The sequence below is a fragment of the Neoarius graeffei genome, chromosome 3, assembly GCF_027579695.1.
Source record: "Neoarius graeffei isolate fNeoGra1 chromosome 3, fNeoGra1.pri, whole genome shotgun sequence".
NCBI lineage: Eukaryota > Metazoa > Chordata > Actinopteri > Siluriformes > Ariidae > Neoarius > Neoarius graeffei.
In genome coordinates this window covers 114,108,658-114,135,368 of record NC_083571.1, presented here as the reverse complement: position 1 = coordinate 114,135,368, position 26,711 = coordinate 114,108,658, and the positions used below count along the sequence as shown (strand labels likewise).

Below are 26,711 nucleotides of genomic sequence, written 5' to 3'. Positions count from 1 at the left end.
TTTGGTCTTGGGCCTCGGGCAGGCCGCAATCGCTGCTGTCTTATTAATTTGGGGACGCACCTGCCCGTTACCCAAGTGGAAGCCCAGATACCGTACTTCCACCCGCCCAATCGCACACTTCTTCGGGTTGGCAGTGAGCCCCGCCCGCCTCAGCAACCTAAGGACGGTCCTCAGGTGTAGCGATTCTGCCACTTACCTTCCCCAACTCCGCCCTCCTGTCACAGACCGGCGCTTGACCACGCCCCCGCTGCCACAATAACATAACGTCTTTTCTTCTCGCTTTCCGTTACTGTAGTCGGTCTTTCACGTTTCATTCGCACACTCATGTCTGACATTTTTTTCTCCTGTTTCAAATTTATATCCCACAATGCCTTGCGCGAACGGGGAAAGCCCACCACGTGATGCATGACATAGTATCTTGAATTGAATCATGGTGAAGCAGGAAAAAATAGCGGAGAATTTAGGGCCACGTGGCCCTAAATTCATTAATTATTCTATAAAAAAATAATAATAAAATTGGAAGTCTGTGATTCGAATTCAGGAGCTTTTGGTCCACTAAACAAAAATCATTGGGTGTCGGGGAAAATTCTTTTTATAACCTACGCTTGAAAAATCTGAAAGGTAGTTGTAGGACTCCCTATGTGTGGGTGGAGCACAGAGGACGGCAGGACAGAGACCAGATTCCAAAATAGCGTTTTATTGCTAGACTTTTCAGCTACACAATCATTCATTCAAACAGCCAGACAGACACACACAACCGGCGTCTGGTTCAGGGCAGAGCTCCCTTCGCTCTCACTCTCCCTCCTCATATAGGGCGCGGTCACTGGGAAGACACACAAACACGTTAATTGCTCTCAGGTGAAGTGATTCTGCCACTTACCTTCCCTGACTCCACCCTCCTGTCACAGACCGGTGCTTGACCACGCCCCCGCTGCCACATACCCCCACCGCCCGACTCAGGCCGGGCGCCTGTCCGGCCTGCAGCCGACTCCCCCCCCCCTTGACGGGAGAGGAAGTCCACCATGACCATCTGCGCCCCCGGCCTGTGGACCACCTTGAAGTTGAAGGGTTGGAGTGCCAGATACCAACGGGTGATCCGCGCGTTGGCATCCTTCATGCGGTGGAGCCACTGGAGGGGCGCGTGGTCCGAACAGAGGGTGAAAGGGCGCCCCAGCAGGTAGTAACGGAGGGCGAGGACCGCCCACTTGATCGCCAGGCACTCCTTCTCAATCGTGCTGTAGCGCCCCTCACGCACTGACAGCTTCCGACTGATGTAAAGGACCGGGCGGTCCTCCCCCTCCACCTGCTGGGACAAAACGGCCCCCAGCCCTCTGTCCGACGCATCCGTCTGTAACATAAAAGGGAGAGAGAAGTCAGGGGAGTGTAAAAGTGGCCCCCCACACAGTGCAGCCTTTACCTCAGAGAAAGCCCGCTGACACTGCTCCGTCCACTGGACCGGATCTGGCGCTCCCTTTTTAGTGAGGTCAGTCAGCGGGCTGGTGACGTCCGAATAATTAGGTATAAACCTACGATAGTAGCCAGCCAGCCCCAGGAACTGTCTCACCCCCTTTTTGGTCTTGGGCCTCGGGCAGGCCACAATCGCTGCTGTCTTATTAATTTGGGGACGCACCTGCCCGTTGCCCAAGTGGAAGCCCAGATACCGTACTTCCACCCGCCCAATCGCACACTTCTTTGGGTTGGCAGTGAGTCCCGCCCGCCTCAGCGACCTAAGGACGGCCCTCAGGTGTTGCAGGTGCCGCTGCCAGTCATTACTATAAATGATAATATCGTCCAAATACGCGGCCGCTTAGGTGGCGTGGGGCCAGAGGACCCTGTCCATCAGCCGCTGAAACGTAGCGGGCGCCCCAAACAGCCCAAACGGAAGTGTGACGAACTGGTGTAAGCCAAACAGTGTGGAAAAGGCCGTTTTCTCCCAGGATAATGGAGTCAAGGGGATCTGCCAATATCCCTTTGTCAAATCCAGTGTCGAGTAAAAGCGAGCCGTGCCTAGTCGATCGAGCAGCTCATCAATACGAGGCATTGGGTACGCGTCGAATTTAGACACCGCATTGACTTTTCTATAGTCCACACAGAACCGGACCGAGCCGTCAGCCTTGGGAACCAAGACCACCGGGCTGCTCCAGTCACTGTGGGACTCCTCGACGATGCCCATTTCAAGCATGGCCTGAAGTTCTTCCCGAACCACTTTTTTTTTGTGTTCGGGTAGCCTGTAAGGGCGGCTACGCACTACCACCCCCGGGGGCGTCTCTATGTGGTGTTCTATGAGGTTAGTGCGACCGGGCAGGGGCGAGAACACGTCCGAAAACTCGGCCTGCAACTGGGCGACCTCCGTGAGTTGGGTCGGGGAGAGGTGGTCTCCACAGGGGACCGGAGAGGTACGTGATGCCAATGTCCCTTTTTGAACCTCCGGCCCCAGCTCCGCCTTCTCCGGAACTACCGACACCAACGCCATGGGGACCTCCTCGTTCCAGAGTTTCAGCAGATTGAGGTGGTAGATCTGTAGCGCCCCACCCCTGTCTGTTCGCCTCACCTCATAGTCGACGTCCCCGACTCGCCGTGTGACCTCAAAGGGCCCTTGCCACTTGGCGATCAATTTGGAGCTCGACGTGGGCAGCAGTACGAGTACTTTATCTCCCGGTGTGAACTCTCTAAGGCGCGTACCCTTGTTGTACAGGCGGGCTTGCCGTTCCTGGGCCTGCCCCAAATTCTCCTGAGTTAGGTGGGTGAGCGTGTGGAGCTTTGCGCGCAGGTACATAACGTACTGAATTTCATTCTTACTTTGTGAAGGTCCCTCCTCCCAATTTTCCCACAGCACGTCCAGGATGCCGCGCGGCTTACGCCCATATAATAATTCGAACGGGGAGAACCCTGTGGAGGCTTGGGGGACCTCTCGCACTGAGAACAGCAAGGGTTCGAGCCACTTATCCCAATTACGTGCGTCCTCACTTACGAATTTTTTAATAATATTTTTGAGGGTGCGGTTGAACCGTTCCACTAAACCGTCCGTTTGTGGGTGATATACGCTGGTGCGGATCGGCTTAATCCCCAATAACCCATACAGTTCGCGCAGTGTTCGTGACATAAACGTAGTGCCTTGGTCAGTCAGAATCTCTTTCGGGATTCCAACTCGGGAGATGACGCGGAAGAGCGCCTCTGCAATACTACGTGCTGAGATATTGCGCAGAGGCACTGCTTCCGGGTATCGCGTTGCATAGTCCACCAGAACTAATATAAAGCGGTACCCTCGTGCTGACCGATCTAATGGCCCGACGAGATCCATCCCAATTCTCTCAAACGGGGTCTCGATTAACGGTAGAGGGCGCAAAGGCGCTTTTGGAATGGCCACTGGGTTTACTAACTGGCATTCGCGGCATGCCGTACACCACCTACGGACATCGCCGCGAATCCCCGGCCAATAGAATCGGGCCATTATTCGGGCTAGTGTTTTATCCTGCCCCAAGTGTCCAGCCATGGGATTAAAGTGAGCCGCCTGGAATACCAATTCCCGGCGGCTCTTTGGAATCAAAAGCTGCGTGACTCGCTCTTTAGTTTGAGTGTCCTGCGTCACTCGGTATAATCTATCCTTCAAAATCACGAAGTAGGGGAAGGACGGGGTGGCGTTCGGCGGGAGCGTTTGACCATCGATTACTCTCACTTGGTCAAACGCATGCCGCAGAGTCTCGTCTCGCGACTGCTCTAATGGGAAATCCGCGAGGGATTCCCCAATAGAGAGAGGAGGAGCCGGTGGCTCCTCGCTCTGACGCGGAGATGACGTAGACGGCTCTGTGACAGCTGCTCCCGCCAAAGCGACACCGGGACCTCCCCCTGTCAAATGGCAGGACCCACTCTCTACTAGGCGCGTCATTAACCCCCGAAATCCCGGCCAATCCGTCCCCAAAATTAAAGAGTGGGTAAGGCGAGGATTAACCGCCGCCTTCACTATAAATTTTTCCCCTCTGAAAATAATGTGGACCGACACCAAAGGGTAGCTGTGAACATCCCCGTGCACACACAAAACCTTCACCCCTTGTGCTCCCCCCAATGCCTCGTTTTGAACCAGGCTTTGGCGAATCGAGGTCTGATTACAACCAGAATCCACCAACGCCTGATATGTAGCCCCTTGGATACTCACCGGTATGCGATACGCTCCGGCCCGATCGAGGGCGGCCTCTGGCGCGTCGGGGATCCGAACCACCGCGCCCACTTCCATTGCTGTGCACTGCTGTTGAAGGTGGCCCGGTTCCCCGCAGCGCCAGCAAACCGGCCTGGGCTTTCCCTCTGCACCGGTGATCTGGGGCTCACTCACCTGAGGTGGGGGAGAGACAGACACAGAAGGGAGAAATGGGAGGGCACCGCGGGTGCGGCGGGCCGGCTGGGGTGGTGCCGGTCCCCGCCTCCGCGGTGGGGGAATGGGGCAAGGACGGGACACAGGAGGAGGGGGAGAGAGAGAGAGAGAGGAGAGAAGAGATGATGTCATCTGCTGTCCTGCCGCCGGGACAGCCGCCAGATGATCCTCCGCCAGCTCGACTGCCTGATCCAGCGACGCCGGGCGGTGGCACTGGACCTACTCCGCGGTTCCTGCTGGTAAGCGGGCAACGAACTGTTCCAGTACCACCTGGTCGACGATTCCCTCGGCGTCGCGATCGCTGGCCCTCAGCCACCGCCAGCAGGCGTCCCGGAGCTGCTGGCCGAACGCGAATGGCTGGCCGACTTCCTCCAATCGCAGCGCGCGGAAGCGCTGGCGCTGTTGTTCCTGTGTGTGCCCCACGCGCTGGAGGACGGCCCTGCGGAGGTCCGCGTAGGCCAGCCGGCGGTCGGCGGGGAGCTGTAGCGCGGCCAGCTGTGCCTCTCCCGTGAGCAGGGGGAGGAGGCGCGCCGCGCGCTGCTCCATTGGCCACCCCGAGGCATCGGCGACCTGTTCGAACAACGTGAGGAACGCCTCGGGGTCGTCCTGCGGGCCCATCTTGGTGACAGTGAGGGGAGACGGGCCCGCGGCTGGAGCGCTGGTGGGCCCCGCCGACGCGAGGAGATGCCGGAACGCCTTGCGATCTTCTTGCTGGGCCAGCACCAGGGCTTCGAAGCGCCGTTCTTGTTCCTTTCGGAGTGTGACGAGCGCCTGGTGCTGGCTTTGCTGAGCCGTGGCGAGGGCGTGGACCAGGTCGGTGAACGGGGAGGATTCCATGGGGCTGCTGGGTTGGTGCTCCACTTTCCCGGGTTTCGGCACCACTGTAGGACTCCCTATGTGTGGGTGGAGCACAGAGGACGGCAGGACAGAGACCAGATTCCAAAATAGCGTTTTATTGCTAGACTTTTCAGCTACACAATCATTCATTCAAACAGCCAGACAGACACACACAACCGGTGTCTGGTTCAGGGCAGAGCTCCCTTCGCTCTCACTCTCCCTCCTCATATAGGGCGCGGTCATTGGGAAGACACACAAACACGTTAATTGCTCTCAGGTGAAGTGATTCTGCCACTTACCTTCCCTGACTCCACCCTCCTGTCACAGACCGGTGCTTGACCACGCCCCCGCTGCCACAGTAGTCTAGCTTCAATACAGTATATATTATTGCTGAAGTCATCCATTGTGGAATCAGGAGATCTGAAGTGAGATGTGCATGGATTTCACTGTCTTTGTCTTCTGTGTCTTATGGTATTCACCTTATATATATATATATATATATATATATATATATATATATATATATATATATATATATATATATTAGGCTTGGCACGGTTATGGGAAAAAAAACGAACCGTACGATACGCCTGTTGCGGTGCAATACGCGTATAAACCGCAGTACCCCTATTTAAGACGTTCGCCAAAAAAAAAAAAAAGCCGAATGCCCGTATGAAACCACGTGGTTCTCTTTCGCGCGAGAATTGAAGTGACAGCGGAGTGTGGATGGCAAGTGCAAAAATGGCAAGTGGGAGTGGAGAAGGCAGGTCGTCGTACATAGAGGATGCCCCCGCGGCATTCAAATCAGGTGTGTGGGAACATTTTGGTTTTCCCATTACATGCGATGACGCCGGCAAAAAATCAATTGACAAAAACGTCACAATATGCAAGCTTTGTAAAGTACGAATGCCGTACACTCGTGGGAATACTTTAACACACACATCTGTTCAAAAGTAAGCTTTAAGAACTCATTTTTATTTCTTCCAATTATGAAAACTCTGTATGTGACAAAAGACACCTGGTTCCTCTAGATGCCACAACATGGCAGCAAACACTCCTGACACTTTGTATAAATACTGTAGTAAATAAAAAAGCTGTTGAAATCATCCATGTCTTCCCTCTTGCTGTTTCAAAATACTACCTGGCTTTTCATCAGAAATTGTTCATAAAATGTGCTTATGTCAACTCAAACTCAGTTTGTGCATGATTATTTCATTGTAACTATAATTTTAACCTCTCTTAAATGCTGTATCCTAAACTATGTTTACTTAAGGTAAATAGTAGGCTATATGCCCAAATACAGAGTACTTAAGATTTAAAAAAAAACAAACGCAATACGTACCGAACCGCAGACCTCAAACCGCAATACGTACCGAACCGCGACTTTTGTGAACCGTGCCACCCCTAATATATATATGTGTGTGTGTATATATATATATATATATATATATATATATATATATATATATATATATATATATAAAATACATTTTATTTGGCAGCGCCTTTCACAGCACTCAAGGACACTTTACAGATAAACACAATAAAAATAATAAAAACAGACAATTAAAAAGAAAACAATGAAATTACAGCAAATATGCAGATTTAAACAGATGAGTTTTGAGTCTTGATTTAAACTGGGATAAAGAAACAATGCTATGGCTGTCTGGTGGAAGAGAGTTCCAGAGTTGGGGAGCAGAGCGGCTGAAAGCTCTGCTCCCCATGGTACTGAGGCGGGCGGATGGCATAGAGAGGTGAAGGGAGGAGGAAGACTGGAGGGAATGAGAGGGGGTGGTAATACGGAGGAGATCAGCGAGATGGGGGGCGAGGTTGTGGATAGCTTTGAATGTATAAAGAAGGATTTTGAACGTGATACGAAATTTGACTGGGAGCCAGTGGAGCTGCTGGAGGACGGGGGTGATGTGGTGAAAGGAAGGGGTTCGGGTAATGATACGGGCTGCAGAGTTTTGTACCAGTTGGAGCTTATTGAGGGATTTGTGGGGGACACCGAAGAGGAATGAATTACAGTAATCAATACGCGAGGTGACAAGGGTGTGAACTAGAATGGCAGTGGTGTGAGGGGTGAGAGAGGGGCGGAGATGATTAATGTTGTGTAGATGGAAATATGCAGACCGAGTGATGTTATTAATGTGGGAGTGGAAAGAAAGTGAGCTATCGAGGATGACACCCAGACTCTTAACCTGTGGGGAGTGGGACACTGTGGAACTGTCTATGGTGAGGGAAAAACTGTCAACTTTGGATAGGGAGGATTTAGTACTGATAAGAAGAAATTCAGTTTTATCACTGTTTAATTTGAGGAGGTTTGCGGTGAACCAGGATTTGATTTCAGAAAGGCAATGAGTGAGGGAGGAGGGAGGGAGAGTGGAGTTTGGTTTACTGGAAAGATAGAGCTGGGTGTCATCCGCGAAGCAGTGAAAGTGGATACCATATTTACGGAAAATATTGCCAAGGGGGAGGAAGTACATGATGAAAAGGAGGGGCCCCAGGGCAGAGCCCTGAGGCACACCTGAAGTAACGGGGGAGGGCTGTGAAGTAAAAGACTTGAGCTGAATGAACTGAGTGCGGCCAGTGAGGTAAGAGTAGAACCAGAGAAGAGGAGTGTGAGTGATGCCAATGGAAGAAAGTCTACTAAGGAGGATGGGGTGAGAAACGGTGTCGAAGGCCGCACTCAGATCAAGGAGGATGAGGATGGAAATCAAACCAGAATCAGATGCCATGAGGAGGTCATCTGTGATCTTTATCAGGGCTGTCTCTGTGCTGTGGCGGGGACGGAAACCCGACTGGAATTGTTCATATATATATATATATATATATATATATATATATATATATATATATATACACACAACAAAGCATATACTGTTTTTTTTTAGATGATGAGAAAGTTGCAGCTCAGATTAAGTCAAAGGTCAGCTCTGAAACCCAGAACATCATTGCCAAACTTGACAACATCAAGGAAGACATCAGGGACCTCTTGGATCAGCATTTTGGAGAGACTAAAACAAAGATCTGTGATGTTTTAGCCTCATCAATTGAGGTAAGATTAAAAAATATGTATTACTTCTCCTTAATTCAAATAAAGTTGTCAAAAGACATTGTTTTATGAAGCTTGTGTAGTACGACTTTATTATTATTGGGCTAAAACAATTGGCAATGTTAAATTCTCCGACATATATAGTGAGCCCTTAATTATAATCTGAAGAAAGGAAAATGGCATTTCTTTTACAACTGTAATCCAGGATTCAAAATCAATCACATAAATAACAAGACTTAAACAATTATTTTGTCCCTAAGTGTCAGCTGTCTGTCATTTATATTTCCATTCTTGGAAATAAAGCACAGTGTGATAAAATAGTTTTGCTAAGCGGTATTAAGTACCTGGAAATTATGTGGAATCAAAAGGGTTTGAGCCAAATGTGTTTGTAAAATGTTAATTATGTGTTATTATGTTTTAAGAGGACATAAGTTTAATATAAATAGTACAACCCAATCTCTTTCTGTTATTTTGCAGGCCACAAATTCCTATATTGCAGCTTCCAATATCCCATATGTGGAAAACCTAAGGGTTCCTTCCCTCCTTGAGTTTGAGGTGCCTGAGAAGCTGTTTTTAAATATGTGAGTGAACCTCATATTTGTTGAACGTAGTCCTACAAAACCAACCAAATAGCAATAGTGAATTGTGTGAAACACTACAAAATAAAAATAACAGCAATTCGGTGCTAGTGTTTGTGGGATCCATTGTACTAGTGTCATGTATTTTCTTTCAACAGTGAGACAGGTGCAACGTACTACTTTGGAAAGCATTACTACACCATCACCCTGCCAATGCCTCTTGGTGGCAAATCATCCAAGGATCTGAACGTTCCTCCTGCTCTCACCACACCAAATCTGGCTGTGCCTCAGCTTGGCCTAAAGATTGCCTCTGTTGAAGTTCCACTGCCTGAGATCTTTGTTCCTCAGGAGCTGACTTTGTCTCTGCCCACCCTTGGAAAGGCAGAAGTGTCCGGTAAGCTAAGCAGCAACCTCTATGATCTGGAGGCAACTATGTCTGCTGGCAGAGATTCTGATGAACATCAAAGTTATTCTGCTAGAGTTGTTGTAACTGGATCTGGCCCTGTAGATCTCCTCTCCCTTCGACTTGAAGGTAAGTACGACTGTATAACTGTTCTTTTCTAGATAGAACTATGGGGTATCTGTCACATCATGAACTAGATAAATTTATAAGAAGTGGTCTAAAAAAGAACAACACAACTAATTAAATATTTGGCTTCTGCACAGGCTCAACCTTGATTACTGGAACAATGACTGATACTGTAAAGGCAGAGATGAACACTGCTGTCAACCATGAGCTCATTGATGCCAGAATTACCATTACTGAGGAAATACAACTGATGGACAAAATTCGAATAAAATCAAGCAGCAAGCTTGAAGCCACCAGTCCCTTTGGTGTGAAGTTTTCTCTGGAACATACAGGCCAAGTGGGAGGAGATACCGAAGAACTCTCTGGAGATAACCACTTAAAAGGATCCTTCGTGATTGGTCTGATTGACGGTGATGTCGCCCTCACACAGTCACTTGCTCTGTTCCCATTTAAGCCAGAGGCAAGAATTGATTCAACATTAGAAGTTAGTTCAACTCCTTTCCAGGCTCAGAACAAAATTGTAGCAAGCTTTGTTAATGGAGAACTCTCAGTTGTATCAAACTCAGCCGCATTTGATGATATGCTCATACACAATGCTGAAGTTAAGCTCATGAGATCGAAATATGCTCTTATATCAGACACGAAGGCATTGGTTCTGGGGATGAATATCCGTAACGTCGCTGAAGCAAACATTGGTGCTGAAGACAATTACATCAAAATCGAAACAACGACTAGTCATTCTGAAGACCATATTAACTCCATGATCATTGGAACTCTCAATAGTAATGGTTTGGTTGTAAAGAGTGATGCTTCGGTGAAGCTAGCTGAACATACAGCTACTCACAAAACCAGTATGACCCTGGACAAAAATGGCCTGGCCACCAGTGGCAGCACCTCAGTGAATAGCCTGTTTACTCTTCAGAATTCCTTCAATGGTATCCTTCATCCTTCCAAATTTTCTCTATCAACTGAAACAAAAGGAAAACTTAACAGCATGGCTATTGACAATACCAACTCCATAACTGGCACAATGTTTTCCATAGATTTAACTTCTAAGTCTCAAGTTAACATTGCCCAGGATACATCGTACATATATGACGTGTCAGTTCAGGCAGAACCTTACACTGCAACGGCTGGCATGACAAGTCATTTGAAGCTTAACTCTGACACAGAGCTGAAAAACACCTGCGAAATCAAGCTTGCAGATCTGACTGGAAATGCTAAGTGCAGTACAACTGGAAAACTCATTGGAGCTCACATGACTCATGAGACTGAAATGGAGATCGTTGGACTTAGTGTAAGAATCAACAACAATGCAGGTTTCAATTCCCAACTTGTTCGCTTCTCCACTATCCTTCAGGCCACTGCTGCTCCATTCACCTTTAATTTGAACGCCCTTGCCAATGGTGATGGGGAGTTGTATCTGTATGGAAAACATAGTGCCCAGGTGTACACTAAAGTCCTTCTGAAGGCAGAGCCACTCGCTTTTGCCCATTCCCATGAATGTAGGTTCTCAACTACACATGAGTTGAACAATAATGTCATTTTTGAGGCCAACTTTGATAAGAAGGTTGACACCCAACTGTCACTTTCTGAGCAATCAGCATCAGTAACAGTAAAGTCTAAAATAAACAACAATCTGTTCAACCAAGAACTCAGAGCTTATAACAACCATGAGAGGATTGGACTGGAAGTGTCTGGAGGAGTCACATATAGAGAAAGCCAAGATTTCTCGATCTCTGCTTTAATACAGTATGATAAGAACAGCGATAATCATGTTATCAACCTACCACTTCTGGAAAGTCTGCCTGCAGTCCTGGAGAACCTCAAAATCGCATCTGTGACTCTTGTTGAAGCATTGCAGGATTATATCAAAAGAGAGGAATTTGTTGACAAGATTCAGACCCTTCTACAGCACTTTACGGATGCTGTAACTAAGCTTAAACTTGAAGAAAAAGTTAACCGGCTTAAAAAGAGCCTGATTACATTTGCTCAGGACTGTCCAATCACTACAAAGGAGCTGGAGGCTGCTGTGAATAAACTGAGGACTGTCACACTGAAGGTTATGTCCGAGTTAAGCACTCGTGTCAATGAAGTCCAGGAATTGATTTTGAGCGGCACCCTGTCCGACACAATTATGCAGAAGGCAACATTGCTCACTGAAGAATATGACCTCAGGAGTATGCTCATTGCTGTCATTGAAGCCATTGAAAATGTGATTAAACAGATCGATATGACTAAACTGGAAAATAGCAGCATTCCTGTGTTCTCCGATGTTGAAAAATTGAATGCCATTAAATTGCATCTACAACAGTATGTGACAGACCTGAAGAATGTGGTTGCAGATTTTGATAAGGCTAAATTTGTGGACCAAATGCAAAACATAGTTACAACAGCTCAGACATACACAAAGCATCTGCTTGCCAAATTTCCCAAAGAAGATATCAGCAAGATTGCTGATACACTAAAGCGGCTGATCACCGAACTGGACATCATTGGAAGGTGTAAAGCTATCTACAGCAGCTTTAGAGAAGTTGTCATAAAATATGAGCTTGATAAGAGGACTGAAGAAATTTTGGATAAGCTTCTGGAACTCATCAAACAGTTCAAAATTGATGAAACAATCCAAGCCTTTGGTAAAACTCTGAAATCTATTCAGATTCCTTTCCCACACATCTTTGATGATGCCCTCACCTACCTGAAGGCAACTGACATAAAGAAGATTATTGATGATTTGAACAAATTACTTGAGTCTTTTCTTAAATCAGTGAAGTCATTTGAATACAACACATTTGTAGATGAGGCTAATCAAAAACTTCGTGCGTTTACAGCGGAACTTAACAACCTCATTGCGTCACTCAAGCTTCCCCAGAAACTTGAGGCGACTAGAGAATTCATTAACTACGCCCTGTCATCTATATCTGCTTTCTTGGAACAGCTAAGATCAGCCAAAGTCTCAGACGTCATACAAACAGTGAAAAATCTCATTGACACTCTTGTCCTTAATGACATTAAGATAATTGCTGAGAAGTTCAAGCAGGGCATTACTGATATGGACATCAGAGGAGAATTGCTACGAGTTTTTCAGCAAGTGAGTGATATCTATAGCAAGGTTTTGTCTGTACTCACGAATGCATTTAATGACTATGCTGAAGCGGTTACAAAACTCCTTGGTGATCAACAAATTGTCACTGAGCTGAAGCAAATCACTGACAACGTTGTCAAAGCCCTGAAGACATCTGAAATTGAGATACCCTCCATCACTGTCCCACTGACTGACCTGGTTCTTCCATCCAGGAAATTTAGTTTACAGCAACTTCAGGAGGCTGAGTTCCCTGTAGAGTTTAACGTTCCACAATTCACCATTTTGGGATCCTACACTGTCCCAGCAATCACCATCACTTATGATGATATCAAGCGAATACTCATAGAGCTTGCTGACTTCTTTATCAACTTTAAATCTGAGATATTTGAGAATAATTTTTACTTTGAAAAACTCACAGTGAACCTGCCTGACCTCTCTACCATCACATTGCCAGTGGTTACTTTACCATATATTTCCTTGCCTGACATCCCAAAATTAAGTGATAAGCTCATTCCTGACATCCCTCTTCAAATTCCTGAGATCAAGCTGCCAAAAATCCCCAACGCCCTAATTTTGCCTGCATTTGGAAAGCTCCATGGGAAGATCAGGGTCAACAGTCCCATTTATGCCCTGACCACCTTTGCTGAAGTTCGAAATACCACTGACAGTGAACAAAGGCATCACTTTATAGCACTTATTAATTCTGTAGGGGAGTCTCCAAGCTTTAAAATTCTAAACTATAATCTAGATGCCACTGTGCGCATTGGTCTACCAAAAATGAGACGTGTGATTATTGCAGATACTCTAAAGTTTATACACAGTGCCCTTACTGTTGAACACGAGGCCTCAGTAACATTATATGGCCTCTCTGTCCAAGCCACTGCACAAACAACTGTAAAGGTGACTACCACACCCTACACAGCAGACATCATTAACAATGCATTCTTTGCAGTGGAAGGTGGAATGTCAGCAACTTTGGGTACAACCTACAAGCACCGAGTGAACATTCCTGTCCTATCACTGACCAGTGAGGCTGCTCTGACCCAGTCAGTACTTGTTTTGCAGAAGGATGCCACCATTCGACTGAAAGTGGGAAATGTAGGCACAGGCACATTCGCACTTTCTGAATACTCTGATGAGGGCACCCACAAGAGTGACCTGGTCTGCACTATTACACCAACAAGTGTTACATTGACCTTTACTGGTGACACAGGCAGTGCCACCCTAAAACTAAAAAAAACATTGAATGTTGAGGCAGTTGCCCTTAGTCATATTGACTTCAATGGCAGAACTGAGACTCAGTCTCCATTCATCAAAAAGAGTGTAATGGCAGCATCTGGAAAGGCTCACCTTGGTAGAATGAAGGTCGAAGTGGAAGCAACACATGACACAGAGCTTATGGGAGCTGTAAGTGGTACTCTATCCAATGCTGTTAACATCAAGATTCGTCCTATTGAAGTCACTATTGCTATCGGGAACAAGGGCAATGCCAAAGTTAGTCTCCAGGAGTCCCTTTCCACAAAAATTGATCTTCAGAATGACTATGCTTTAATTCTCAACTCCAAGAAGCAGCACATCAACACTGCAGCACTTGTGCGCATCGGCCAGCACAAATACAGCTATAACTTTACAATTGAAAACAACAATGCTGAGGCAGGAATTTATGCTGCTGTAAATGGTGAAACTGACCTGGAGTTCCTAACTGTTCCTATTAGCACTCCAGAAATTGTTATACCAGTCATTGATTTAACAATCCCAGCCATCAATGATGTCAACTTGTATGAAACCAGTGGTCTGAAGTACCTGCAGACAACCAAGCCGACTGTTGATGTAAATGCCAAAATTGTCTACCAAAAGAAAAGGCTTTCACCAACCACTTACCTTGGTTTCATTAAGGTTCCTGCTGTAGGCAACTTAATCTCTGAGATGTCTTTCAAGTCTTCGATTTTCAACCTAATTACCAATGCCGGAATATATGGAGATAATGACCTTGTCATCCACATTGCTGCTACTTCTACCTCGGTGTTTGAAGAACTGAAAGCCAAACTTGAGGGTACAAGCAGCCTTACATTAAAGAGAGGACTGAAATTTGCTAGTGCGTTATCTCTGAAGAATGCTTACATTGAAGGAACCCATAACAGCACTTTGACAGTGAACACGGAAAATTTCGAAGCTGCAGTATTAGTGACCACGGTTGCAAACATGAATCTGCCTATCCTTAGCATTGATGTTAACCACAAGCTGCTTGCAAATACCAAAAGCCATCCAAATACAGTATCTACACTAACAATCAAACACAAATTTGACCTTCCCATCATCATGGCTGTTGGGAGTGGTGCTCTTGAACACACTTTGAAGGTAGATGGAGTTGTTCCCTACATTTCTATTGAGTCTACCACAAAGAGTATGATTGATGGAACATTTCTGGAAACTGGCACTGTGAAGGGAGCTTTGGAAAATGAGGCAGCCATGTACACGACTGGTAAAATGCTGCGTTCCAAACTGAAGACTATTGGCAGTATCAATGTTAATCGTGGGAGTCTCAAAGTAGACTTTGATGTCAGTGAAAACTTTGACATGGAGTCAACACTTAGCCGTGTGTACACAGTCATGAATATCATTTCCAACAATGAAGTCAGCATTGCCACCTTCAGCAAAAAGGGTAAGCATGCTGCCAGCGCCACTGTTGACTGGAATCCAATGAGCTCCCTTGTTGCTGATGTAGAATTTGACATTTCTCAGCCGACCGCTCTTGGTGATTTCAACGTCTATGAGAAGACAGTTGTTGACATGACTCTCTTCAAGCAAAAGATTTCCTATACCACAAAAATAGTTTCTCCAGTGTATACCACAAACATTCTGCTTGAGATGGAAGGTGATGCGCCAATCTTCAAAGTTGTTTTCAAGTCCTCATCCAAATGTCCAGTTGTACTCCTGGAATACGAGCTTGACAGTAAGTATATTCATTAATGATAAAAATGCACTTTTTCTGCTGCATGCTATAATTCTCACTTAGTTTCACTACTCAGTATCAAATTATTTCCAAAATTATAGTGTTATTTTGTGAGGTTTTCAGGAACATTTTTATAAAAATCCTTTTTCAGAAGAGGAACCAAACGTGTTCTGAAAAGAAATATATTTTAAGGAAATTTTAGGGGCGGCACGGTGGTGTAGTGGTTAGCACTGTCGCCTCACAGCAAGAAGGCTCTGGGTTCGAGCCCAGTGGCCGACAGGGGCCTTTCTGTGTGGAGTTTGCATGTTTTCCCCGTGTCTGCATGGGTTTCCTCCGGGTGCTCCGGTTTCCTAATCCAAAGACATGCAGGTTAGGCTAATTGGTGGCTCTAAACTGACTGTAGGTGTGAATGTGAGCGTGAATTGTTGTGTATCTCTATGTGTCAGCCCTGCGATGACCTGGTGACTTGTCCAGGGTGTACCCCGCCTCTCGCCCATAGTCAGCTGGGATAGGCTCCAGCTTGCCCGCGACCCTGCACAGGATAAGCGGTTACAGATAATGGATGGATGGATGGATGGAAATTTTAGTAAATAACCTGTAATTTGTGCTTTAATCTGCAATAGGTTATCTCAGTACTGCTGTAGAAAATGAAGTCCTGAATGCCAGAGCTAAGGTGTTCCTTGAACATAGAGATTTCAGCATAGACTTCAACAGTATTTTTACACCAAGGTAAAATACAGTTGACCTGCATTTTCTATACTATCCTTATAAGTAACATTTTTAAGTAATTATATCTCATATTATACTAAATTATATTTCAGTGATCCCAGCCATACTGTGAATGTTGACATCACCAGCCCAACTTTTACTGATGTGAACCTTCGTTATGCTGCTCAGAGAGATGGACTGACTTCCTCAATTTCCTCACCATCAGCCGGCTTCCTTGGTTTTCAGCTCCAGGGCAAGATTCCATTCCAGCTGAGTTCACGCCTCTATGGCCATCATGCAGTTAGTACCTTTTAAAAGTCCCTCCATAGTTCATTTGATAGTGCATTTTTAATTTTGTTTTATTAATTGTTGATTTCTTTCTCAGTCTACACCTGAAAATGATATTGACATCCTGAAGGTAGATGTTGCTGCAAATGGAGATGAAAAAATACACTTCCAGGCTGACTGCAACCTAGACGCACCCAAAAAGATGATCTTGGTCGTGAAAGACCGATTACCTCTCATCGCTTCTGCTGTCACCAATTTTGCACAAAAATCTGGTATTCTTGGTGCCATCAACAGACTGAAGACAGTGCTTGTCAGTGCCCTAACTGAAGCCTACACTATATCATCCAATCATGCACCTGATCTTAGCCAGCTTTCTGTTCTATTCAGAAATGTTGTTGTGCAGCACCAGAAGGCCATTCAGCAACTTCTTAATGCTGCTGTCACTTTCCTGAGGGATACCCAGATTAAGTTGCCTGGTATGAAGGAAACTACATTGCCAGAGATCTGCCAGCAAATCAAAAGCCGCATTGCTGTAGTGTTTGAAAAAGTTATTAATGCAATCACTGACAACCTGAAAGCCCACGTTTCACCCATTATTAAGACAATCAGGATCGTCCTGCCCAATGGTGAGATCTTAACTGGAGATGAGATCCTTGGTTATATTGAAAATGCCCTGACCCACAGCGTGAATATGGTAAAGCAGCTAGAGAGTCCTGATGTGATTCTTGAGAAGCTGGGTCAAGCCCTCCAAGAGGTTGTTGAGAAAACACAGAAATTCATTGACGTGCACAGATGCGAATTCCTTGATAAAGCTGCTGCAAAAATCAACACATTATACATTAATTACGTTAGATTAGTCAACAGCTTGATTGAGAAAGTTAATAGTTTGCTGAACACTGATAGCTTGAATGCGTTTGTTGATAGATGCAAGGAGTTCATCTTATTCATGGTGAAGGAGTTCAAAAATTTTCTCTCAGTAGTTTTTCCAACAGATCCAGAGGCCGTGGTTAGTGTTCACAATGGAAGGATAAAAATGGACATTTCTTTTCCCTTCTATCGCTAAACAGTCACTTGGACGCAAAACAAAAATTATGAAATGAAACACTACCAACTGCTGTTGAGACTAAACTAAATCAAGCATCATTTCAAGATGCATGTAAAACAGTTATAACTATTTTCTCATTGTATTATTCTTTTTTTGTGTAAACAAGAAATTATATAAACTAAATGAAAAACAATGAAACTATGCAATGTGTTGTTCTTTATTACAGATTTTTTTTTACAGTTACGACAATATGGATAAAATTCAAGCCGTGTAATATACTCATAATACAAAATATGTTGGTAATTAACACGTTTTTTTTATAAGCTAACAAAATTACTACAGTATTATGGGACTTATATTTAACCTCCTAAGGCCCAAGCTGTTTTTTTACATGCATTTTTTTTTTTTATTTCTCTTTGCTATTTGGGCTTATTAGAACCTGATTAGAATAAAAACTAAGCATCATCTTTTGATAAGATGTACTTTTAGAGAAAAAGTATGTCCACATATGTGGATTCTTGTTCCGAATTTCTAAAAAGTGCTGTCCACGCATGTGACCGCTAAGCCCTAGGAGGTTAACAATTATTCGCCTCAGGATCAGTGAATATTGTTGAATAATAATCGAGTCGAGGCTATTATTTAAATAATATTGGCTGGTGTTGAGTGGTCTATCAGATATATTCCATTCAGCTAGCATGATACTGAATGAGTCGAAGACGAGTAGCTGAATGGAATATTTTTGATAGACCACGAAAAAAGCCAGCCAATATTATTATTATTATTATTATTATACATTCAATTGAATGATTATAGATTTTACAAAAAGTTAAGAACAAGGCGGTAACTTAGCAATATTGAATGCTGACTCTGACTGAATGTAATTCAATGTTCTGTCAATCCAATGTACTGTACAAAGTCAAAGTTCTAACAGTAAAAATGGTACAAGTCCAAAAAGCCTGAACAACAACCCAACTTATATACAAGCTATATACACAGTTCAAGTTCAGTTACTTTTGGTCGGCGTTAACCCTTGTATGGTGTTCGGGTCTGTGCGACCCGTTTTCATTTTTTATCAAAGGAACAATGATACGATTAATTATTTTTTCAAACTCAGACTCATTGGCCTTGGCTCATTTTCTGTGAAGAACATATATCAGAACACATTTTCGATGACCACACACTGTACACGCCCCTTACACATTTATATTACATACAGGATGTTCGGGTCCACTGGACCCGGGGCTAATAAAAGTGTTGACCTTCACTTTGTCCTCCTCCTGTCTTGGCCTGCTGTTAGTGTGTGTGTTTTGTGTTTCTGCCCCTGCCATTCAAGCACCGACGCCTGTCTGATCTCACATTCCTACACATTTTACCCTCTGTCTTGCGGGAACCAAGACAGAAGTTCCCATAAATTGGGGGCGGGACACAATAAATATAGCTTTTCTAATGTGGCTCCTTATCACAACTGATCAAGACGGCCAAAAGATTCTCTGCTCAGATGGACTTGCAAATGATTTTGGAAGAGAGAGAAGCTTTTGATGATGATGTAGAGGAAGACGTTTCAGAACGTGAGGATCACAGTTCTGAAAATTCAGAGTCTGACAGTGACTTTGAAGAAGAGGATGAGATGGAGCATCAGCCAGTCCTGAAACGAAGACGAGCATGGGGATGATGTGTTGTATAGACTGACGATGGTTACTGTCTGTGTTCAGCTTGTGTTGTGTAAACTGAACTGAATGGGTTGAATTTCTAATGAAATTCAAAGAAATAAAAATCAGTTGTTATGAAAAACCTTGCTTCATTTGTAAATTTGAAGATAAACATCTTTTTTTCCACTCATATCTTGACTGTAATTGATTTTCTTTTTGTAAAATTACATTTTATGAAAAAACAAACAAAAAACGAGTAGCATTTTTTTTTAAAATACAACCCCGATTCCAAAAAAGTTGGGACAAAGTACAAATTGTAAATAAAAACGGAATGCAATAATTTACAAATCTCAAAAACTGATATTGTATTCACAATAGAACATAGACAACATATCAAATATCGAAAGTGAGACATTTTGAAATTTCATGCCAAATATTGGCTCATTTGAAATTTCATGACAGCAACACATCTCAAAAAAGTTGGGACAGGGGCAATAAGAGGCTGGAAAAGTTAAAGGGACAAAAAAGGAACAGCTGGAGGACCAAATTGCAACTCATTAGGTCAATTGGCAATAGGTCATTAACATGACTGGGTATAAAAAGAGCATCTTGGAGTGGCAGCGGCTCTCAGAAGTAAAGATGGGAAGAGGATCACCAATCCCCCTAATTCTGCACCAACAAATAGTGGAGCAATATCAGAAAGGAGTTCGAGAGTGTAAAATTGCAAAGAGTTTGTACATATCATGTGCATAATATCATCAAAAGATTCAGAGAATCTGGAAGAATCTCTGTGTGTAAGGGTCAAGGCTGGAAAACCATACTGGGTGCCCGTGATCTTCGGGCCCTTAGACGGCACTGCATCACATACAGGCATGCTTCTGTATTGGAAATCACAAAATGGGCTCAGGAATATTTCCAGAGAACATTATCTGTGAACACAATTCACCGTGCCATCCGCCGTCGCCAGCTACAACTCTATAGTTCAAAGAAGAAGCCGTATCTAAACATGATCCAGAAGCGCAGACGTCTTCTCTTAGGCCAAGGCTCATTTAAAATGGACTGTGGCAAAGTGGAAAACTGTTCTGTGGTCAGATGAATCAAAATTTGAAGTTCTTTATGGAAATCAGGGACGCCGTGTCATTCGGACTAAAGAGGAGAAGGACGACCCGAGTTGTTATCAGCGCTCAGTTCAGAAGCCTGCATCTCTGATGGTATGGGGTTGCATTAGTGCGTGTGGCATGGGCAGCTTACACATCTGGAAAGACACCATCAATGCTGAAAGGTATATCCAGGTTCTAGAGCAACATATACTCCCATCCAGACGACGTCTCTTTCAGGGAAGACCTTGCATTTTCCAACATGACAATGCCAAACCACATACTGCATCAATTACAGCATCATGGCTGCGTAGAAGAAGGGTCCGGGTACTGAACTGGCCAGCCTGCAGTCCAGATCTTTCACCCATAGAAAACATTTGGCGCATCATTACACGGAAGATACGACAAAAAAGACCTAAGACAGTTGAGCAACTAGAATCCTACATTAGACAAGAATGGGTTAACATTCCTATCCCTAAACTTGAGCAACTTGTCTCCTCAGTCCCCAGACGTTTACAGACTGTTGTAAAGAGAAAAGGGGATGTCTCACAATGGTAAACATGGCCTTGTCCCAACTTTTTTGAGATGTGATGTTGTCATGAAATTTAAAATCACCTAATTTTTCTCTTTAAATGATACATTTTCTCAGTTTAAACATTTGATATGTCATCTATGTTCTATTCTGAATAAAATGTGGAATTTTGAAACTTCCACATCATTGCATTCCGTTTTTATTTACAATTTGTACTTTGTCCCAACTTTTTTGGAATCGGGGTTGTAAATGTAATCTAACAAAGGTAAAGGGCAAATATTAACCATATATGCTGTTTATGTTGCTTGTAATTGGGGTGAAGTAAACATCTGTTAAGTATTTAATGTAAAATTGTTTGATTGTGTTGAATTTAAAGCACCAAAATGCAGCGGGTCCACCAGACCCACCAACACTGGCTGAGTAACAAAAATACGAACACCACACAAGGGTTGTTACACTGCAGTTGTTCAAAACAAAAGGGCTTTGCTGAGTGAAGTCCACAAGTGAAGTCCTCTTATAAAAGTCTCCGTTACTTTTCCTCACCTCCTAGTAGAACTTTGACAATATTTCCTCTATTGCTCTCTTTTCCAGTATTTTTTTATGTCTGTTAGTATGTTTTTCTCTTGTAAATATGTGTGAAAAATATCCAGTGAAGTTTAGGCCTTTCGGGTGTTCAGCACGTCTTTCTCTTTCAAAATTCTCCCTAAATCTTCCGCTTTTAACGAAGCAAACCTGGCGGCCATGTTTGTGTACAAACTGTCACAGATGCTCGTGCAGAAGTTTTACATCTCCGATGTGTCTCTTTTCCAGTTTTTTGGTGTCCGTTGGTATGTTTTTTGCTTATAAATATGCGTGAAGAGTATATAATGAAGTTTTGGTAGCCTTTTGGGTGTTCAGCTCATCTTTAGTTTCAGTTTTCATTTTATTTATTTAGTGCTTAAACCTAGCACTGGATTAACCTCGTTTTCTCTCTCTCCTGGCCGACAAAGAAATGACTGTGTGCATGCACAGCAGAAAAGATTTGTCACTGGAGCTTCACTTGAGCTCTGATGTGTGACGTCGTGTTGTCTTGACAACCTACAATATATATATATATATATATATATATATATATATATATATATATATATTAGCCTAGTCTCGCAAGCGAGCAAAATACAGAAACAGCTAAACAATTAGAGAATGCTAAACGTATTAAATAAATTAATGATTAAATATTATCTCCTTTTTTCTTTTCGTTTTTCGTATTTGTTTATACGATGTTCGTTCAATTTGTTGCATGTCGTTTTGATGCTCTGTCGCCACTTAACACGATCAGCAATGAAGTCAGACCATGTATTGAGCAAACCACCAACTTTTAATAAACTTTTGCAATTGTCTTTAAAACGTAATCTTGGACGCCTGACCATTCTTGCACCTTCTGCTAATTCACCGAACCTTAGCATTTTGACCATTCGAGTGTCCTCCATCCGAGCAACATGTCCAAGCCAACGTAGACGATTTTTGGCGAGGAGGACTTCGATATCCTCTGCTCCGGCTCTTTTCAAAACTTCTTCGTTACTAACGAAGTCATCCCACTTGATATTCATGATTGATCTGAGGTGTCGTTGTTGGATAGTACGTCGCTGTTTTATTTCACGGGCGTACAACGACCAAGATTCACTTCCATATAGAAGGATCGGTAATAGACACTGAACGTAAACATTTACTTTTGTTCTTATGGTTAGATTGTGGTTGTCGAAAACTCGTTGTTTCAGTCGCCCATAAGTACTTGATGTGTTCTGTATACGTGTCATCAGCTCCTGCTTCAGAGTGTAGTCTTTCGAAACATAACTGCCCAGGTATTTGAAGTGATTGACGTTGACCAGTTTTTCATCATCAATGAAAAAGTCTGTATCTGGGCCGAGGCACATGATTTCAGTCTTCTTTGCGTTGATTTTTAAACCAAAACGTTTCGCGGTGTTATATGCATTCAATAGGTTTTGCAGACCAAAGGCAGTATCACTAAACAGTGCGATGTCATCGGCATATTGGGCTTCCTTGAGGAATTCGTAAAATACCTTAAGGCCCGGTCCCACTGGCTGATGGACACAAAACGTATGCAAAAAGGACACAGCGGACGAGCAAAATTTCGGGGGTGGCTCTATCCGTTTTCATCTGCTCCAGAAATGGACAAAATTGGCGAAAATTTGTGAAAACAGAACGGAAAAGAACGGACGTGGGTAGTATATAGCGGGGATGTTAAATGCATGTTCATAGGAAGCCTAGCGGATGAAAGCGGATGGAAGTGGATGACAGCTCCAAAGGGGTTACCGGTGATAACCGAGAAGCGGACGCATAGCAGAAAGAGCGGATGCATAGCGGATGAAGGGGATGCATCACGTACGCCTAACGGAAACAAAGGGGATGTTGCGCGGATGTATATCGGATGCAGACCGTTCACTGCGCATGCGGGGGGTATGAATTGCGTCTGCTCCACGGATATAAAGGGATGCAGCACGAACGCCGTCAGCATAAAGCGGAAAGACGTGCTGGCGGCTACATCGATACATCTCTACTACATCTCGTCTTTGAAGAAGGCTACATTGATACATCTCTACTACATCTTGTATCAACACCATGGTGCGCCAGTCAGGCAAGAAAAGGAAGTCCGTGCCTACTCGTTCAAGCCCTGGCAAGGTGAAGAAGGTCAGAACCAGCACCCCACCCCCTGACACTGACTGTGATGATGAGACTGCTGCTAGGTGTCCTTCTGCATACTCTAGACATACTCCAGACATCCTAAATATACGAGATACATCCCAGATATAAACGCTTTGTCCGTTTTGAATACTTTATATACGAGATGCATACGCTTACATCCTTTCTATTTCCGTGCTACTAACGATGAATAGACGTTTCATGTACCTTATCTTTCCTCCCTCTTTCCGTTTTCAGCTGCAGCAGATGTGAGTTGCGAGGATGCCCAGAGGATGCAGAGAGGATACAGCAGACGTTTAACGGATGATAACGGACATAGAACGTTTGTTGCTTGTATATGTCGCGGATTTACATCGTACACGGCGGAAAGTTCATCCGTTCTAAAAGTTTTGTGCAACTCAAAACTTTTTGCGCGGATGAAATCACAGTGGACGGATGCTCGATGGATAGAGCGTATGAAGCACGTATGCAATGAGTACACAATGGATTCATAGCGTTTTCCAATGGATGGCAAAGATTTTTTTACGTTTTACATCCTCTTTGCATCCGTAAGTGCAGTGGGACTGGGCCTTTAGATTTTGCTTTGAGTCTCCTTAAATAAAACAGGTTACCGTCTGTACGGAAACAGATCAAGATTGAGTGGTCATGTTTGATATCTTTGAAGGCTACCCATAACAATATAGCCACGCATATTCCATAAAGTGTAGGGGCAAGTTTACATCCCTGTTTAACGCCACTGTTGTAGTCAAAAGGTTTCGAAAGTTCGCCATCTATAATAAGCTGAGCTTTTACATTCGTATACAGGAGTTCAATGAGTTTCAGCAATTTCAGAGGACAGCCAATTTTAGCAAGAATTTTAAAGAGGAGGGTGCGGTTGACGGTGTCAAAGGCTTTGGTGAAATCTATAAAGGCTATGTAAAGATGGCGATGTTGTTCCCTTGACTTTTCCATGAGTTGTCTCTCTGTGAATATTCCATCGATAGTACCACGACCAGTCCGATAACCGTGTTGTGACTCAGGATAAACTACGTTAACAATTCTTTTCAGTCTTTGAAGTACAATATCTGCGATGACCTTTCCAACGGTACTTAAAAGTGAAATTCCCCGATAATTGCCACAAATGTTTGGATTGACTAAATCAGCTGGGAGTTGTTCAGTTGCCCAGAATATTGTGAATAATGTCATGAAGAATCTTTTGAGAGTTTGACCTCCATAGACAATAGTTTCAGGAATAATGCCATCAGGACCTGGGCTTTTCCCAAGTTTAGTGTTTTTCAAGGCAGTGCCGATTTCTTTTTCTGTAATTGGTTGGTCGAGGGATCCGTCGATGGGTAACTGACTTACTTCGTCCAGTACGGTTTCGTCAGTAATTGTCGAGATATTTAATAAATCTGAAAAATGCTCAACCCATCTGTACTTTATGTTGTCTTGTACAGTGAGTAATTTCCCATCCTTATCTCGTATCGGGTGTGAATTTTTTGATGATGGCCCATAAATTTCGCGCATGGTTGAGTAGAATTCACAGTAATTATGTTCACAATGAAATCTTTCAGCATCATTGGCTTTCTTTATAAACCAGTCATTCTTTATCACCCTTATGTATCTTTGAAGTTCATTTCGAGTAAGGGTTTTATCCGCGAGGAGCAACTGTATCTCATTGTCATTCTCGTAAAACCAGTCTGCATTACGTTTCTTTTTCCTGCCAAAGGTGTTCAAAGCTGCTTCTTGAAGGACTTTGTTAAAATCTGTCCATTCATACGAACAATTAGCAAGCTTGTCATCAAGGAAGCGGTTCAAAATGTCCACTTTTTCATCATCGATACTGATTGTCGGTTTAAGAGGTGGTTTAACACATTTCTTTTTCCGCTTGAACTGAAAGGAACATTTGCAAATAAGTAATTTGTGATCCGTAAAACAGTCAGCTTTAAGGTCAACTTTGGTTACTGTTATACTTTGTTTGGCAGATTTATTGGCAAGGACATGGTCAAGCTGATGCCAATGCTTGGATCTCAAATGTTGCCAAGTCGTTTTCAGATGGTTTCGTAATTGGAACATTGTTCCCATAACAGCGAATTTATTTTGCGTGCAAAAGTCAAGAAGCATGAGACCATTCGAGTTCATTCGACCAATCCTGTGTTTTCCTAGTGCCTCTGGCCAGAGCTTCCAGTCAGCACCAACTCGCGCATTAAAATTGCCAAGAATGATTGTACGGTCATCCCTGTTGATGCTTATAGCTTGAGTTAGGCTTTCATAGAAGTGTTCTTTTTCCTCTTGCGATCGCTGCATAGTTGGTCCGTAAGTACTAATGAGTTTCATGTAATTCCCCAACTGAAGTTTAATTCGAAGTACCATGAGCCTGTCCGATATGGGGATGGGAGTTATGGCTACGTTTGAGAGTCGGTTTGAGATGGCAAAACCTACTCCAGCTTCCTTTTTCGACCCTCCACTCCAGTATATGGTGTAGTCTCGTTCAATGATGCTTCCTGATCCTTCCCTTCTCATTTCACTGAGGGCACAAATATCGACGTGAGCTTTACACAGTTCTTTAGAAATAATAGCCGTTATCCTTTCTGGTCTGTTGGAGGTGAAGCTGTCATTTGTGGTGCGTACATTCCAGGCACCAAGTTTAATTTTTTGCACTTTAACTTTACACGGATTTCGCTGATTTTCCACCACCACCGTGACAGGTGGCGCATCGGTTTCCTCGGATGCAGTAGCAGTAACATTAACACTCTCATATCGTATCATTTCGTTTCTGTATGGCTACCCCGTGATGACATCACTGTTTGGGGCAAGAACAGTGATCCTTGGTAGAAAATTCTTACTTGGCCAGCGGCAAAGCAGAGCTGAGACAGCTGTGAAGAATAGACTGTTGCATAATAAGCCAGATGAACTGTCGAGTTGACAAAAAACATCTGCCAGAGCCAGATGAACTGCCGAGTTGACAAAAAAAAAAACATCTGCCAGAGCCAGTACTGATGCCGTGTTGACAAAAACAGTACTGCCAGGTGTCGTGACCCTGACGGGGGAGGCTAAGAGTGTAGTATCACTTGCCCAAGGTGAACAATTAAGCTAGTGGAGGGAAGGAGTCGCTTTATTTCTCCATTCTGAGGTGTAGCCCAGGCTAGACCCCAGCCACTGCCCATAACAACCTACAATATTATAACAATATTGCATGCTCATTCTCCATTAGGGAGAGTGGTGTAATGCATGTAGGATAAGTGATATGATAACAATATTGCATGCCATCAATAAACCCACTAGAAGGAAATAGAACACGTTTTTATTT

At 44.0% G+C, this 26,711-nt stretch overlaps 1 protein-coding gene across 1 annotated transcript in view; it reads left to right on the top strand.

Moving 5' to 3' along the window:
• apobb.1 (apolipoprotein Bb, tandem duplicate 1) overlaps nucleotides 1–17,505 on the top strand; it is a 28,779-nt gene extending 11,274 nt beyond the window's left edge. The window contains exons 22-29 of the mRNA XM_060917919.1: nucleotides 8,098–8,261; nucleotides 8,736–8,839; nucleotides 8,995–9,368; nucleotides 9,503–11,587; nucleotides 11,780–15,403; nucleotides 16,027–16,132; nucleotides 16,225–16,411; nucleotides 16,497–17,505. Of these exons, the coding sequence (XP_060773902.1) occupies nucleotides 8,098–8,261; nucleotides 8,736–8,839; nucleotides 8,995–9,368; nucleotides 9,503–11,587; nucleotides 11,780–15,403; nucleotides 16,027–16,132; nucleotides 16,225–16,411; nucleotides 16,497–17,462 (7,610 nt within the window). The 3' untranslated portion in view covers nucleotides 17,463–17,505. The remainder of the gene's footprint in view (nucleotides 1–8,097; nucleotides 8,262–8,735; nucleotides 8,840–8,994; nucleotides 9,369–9,502; nucleotides 11,588–11,779; nucleotides 15,404–16,026; nucleotides 16,133–16,224; nucleotides 16,412–16,496) is intronic.
• Nucleotides 17,506–26,711: the final 9,206 nt, after the last annotated feature.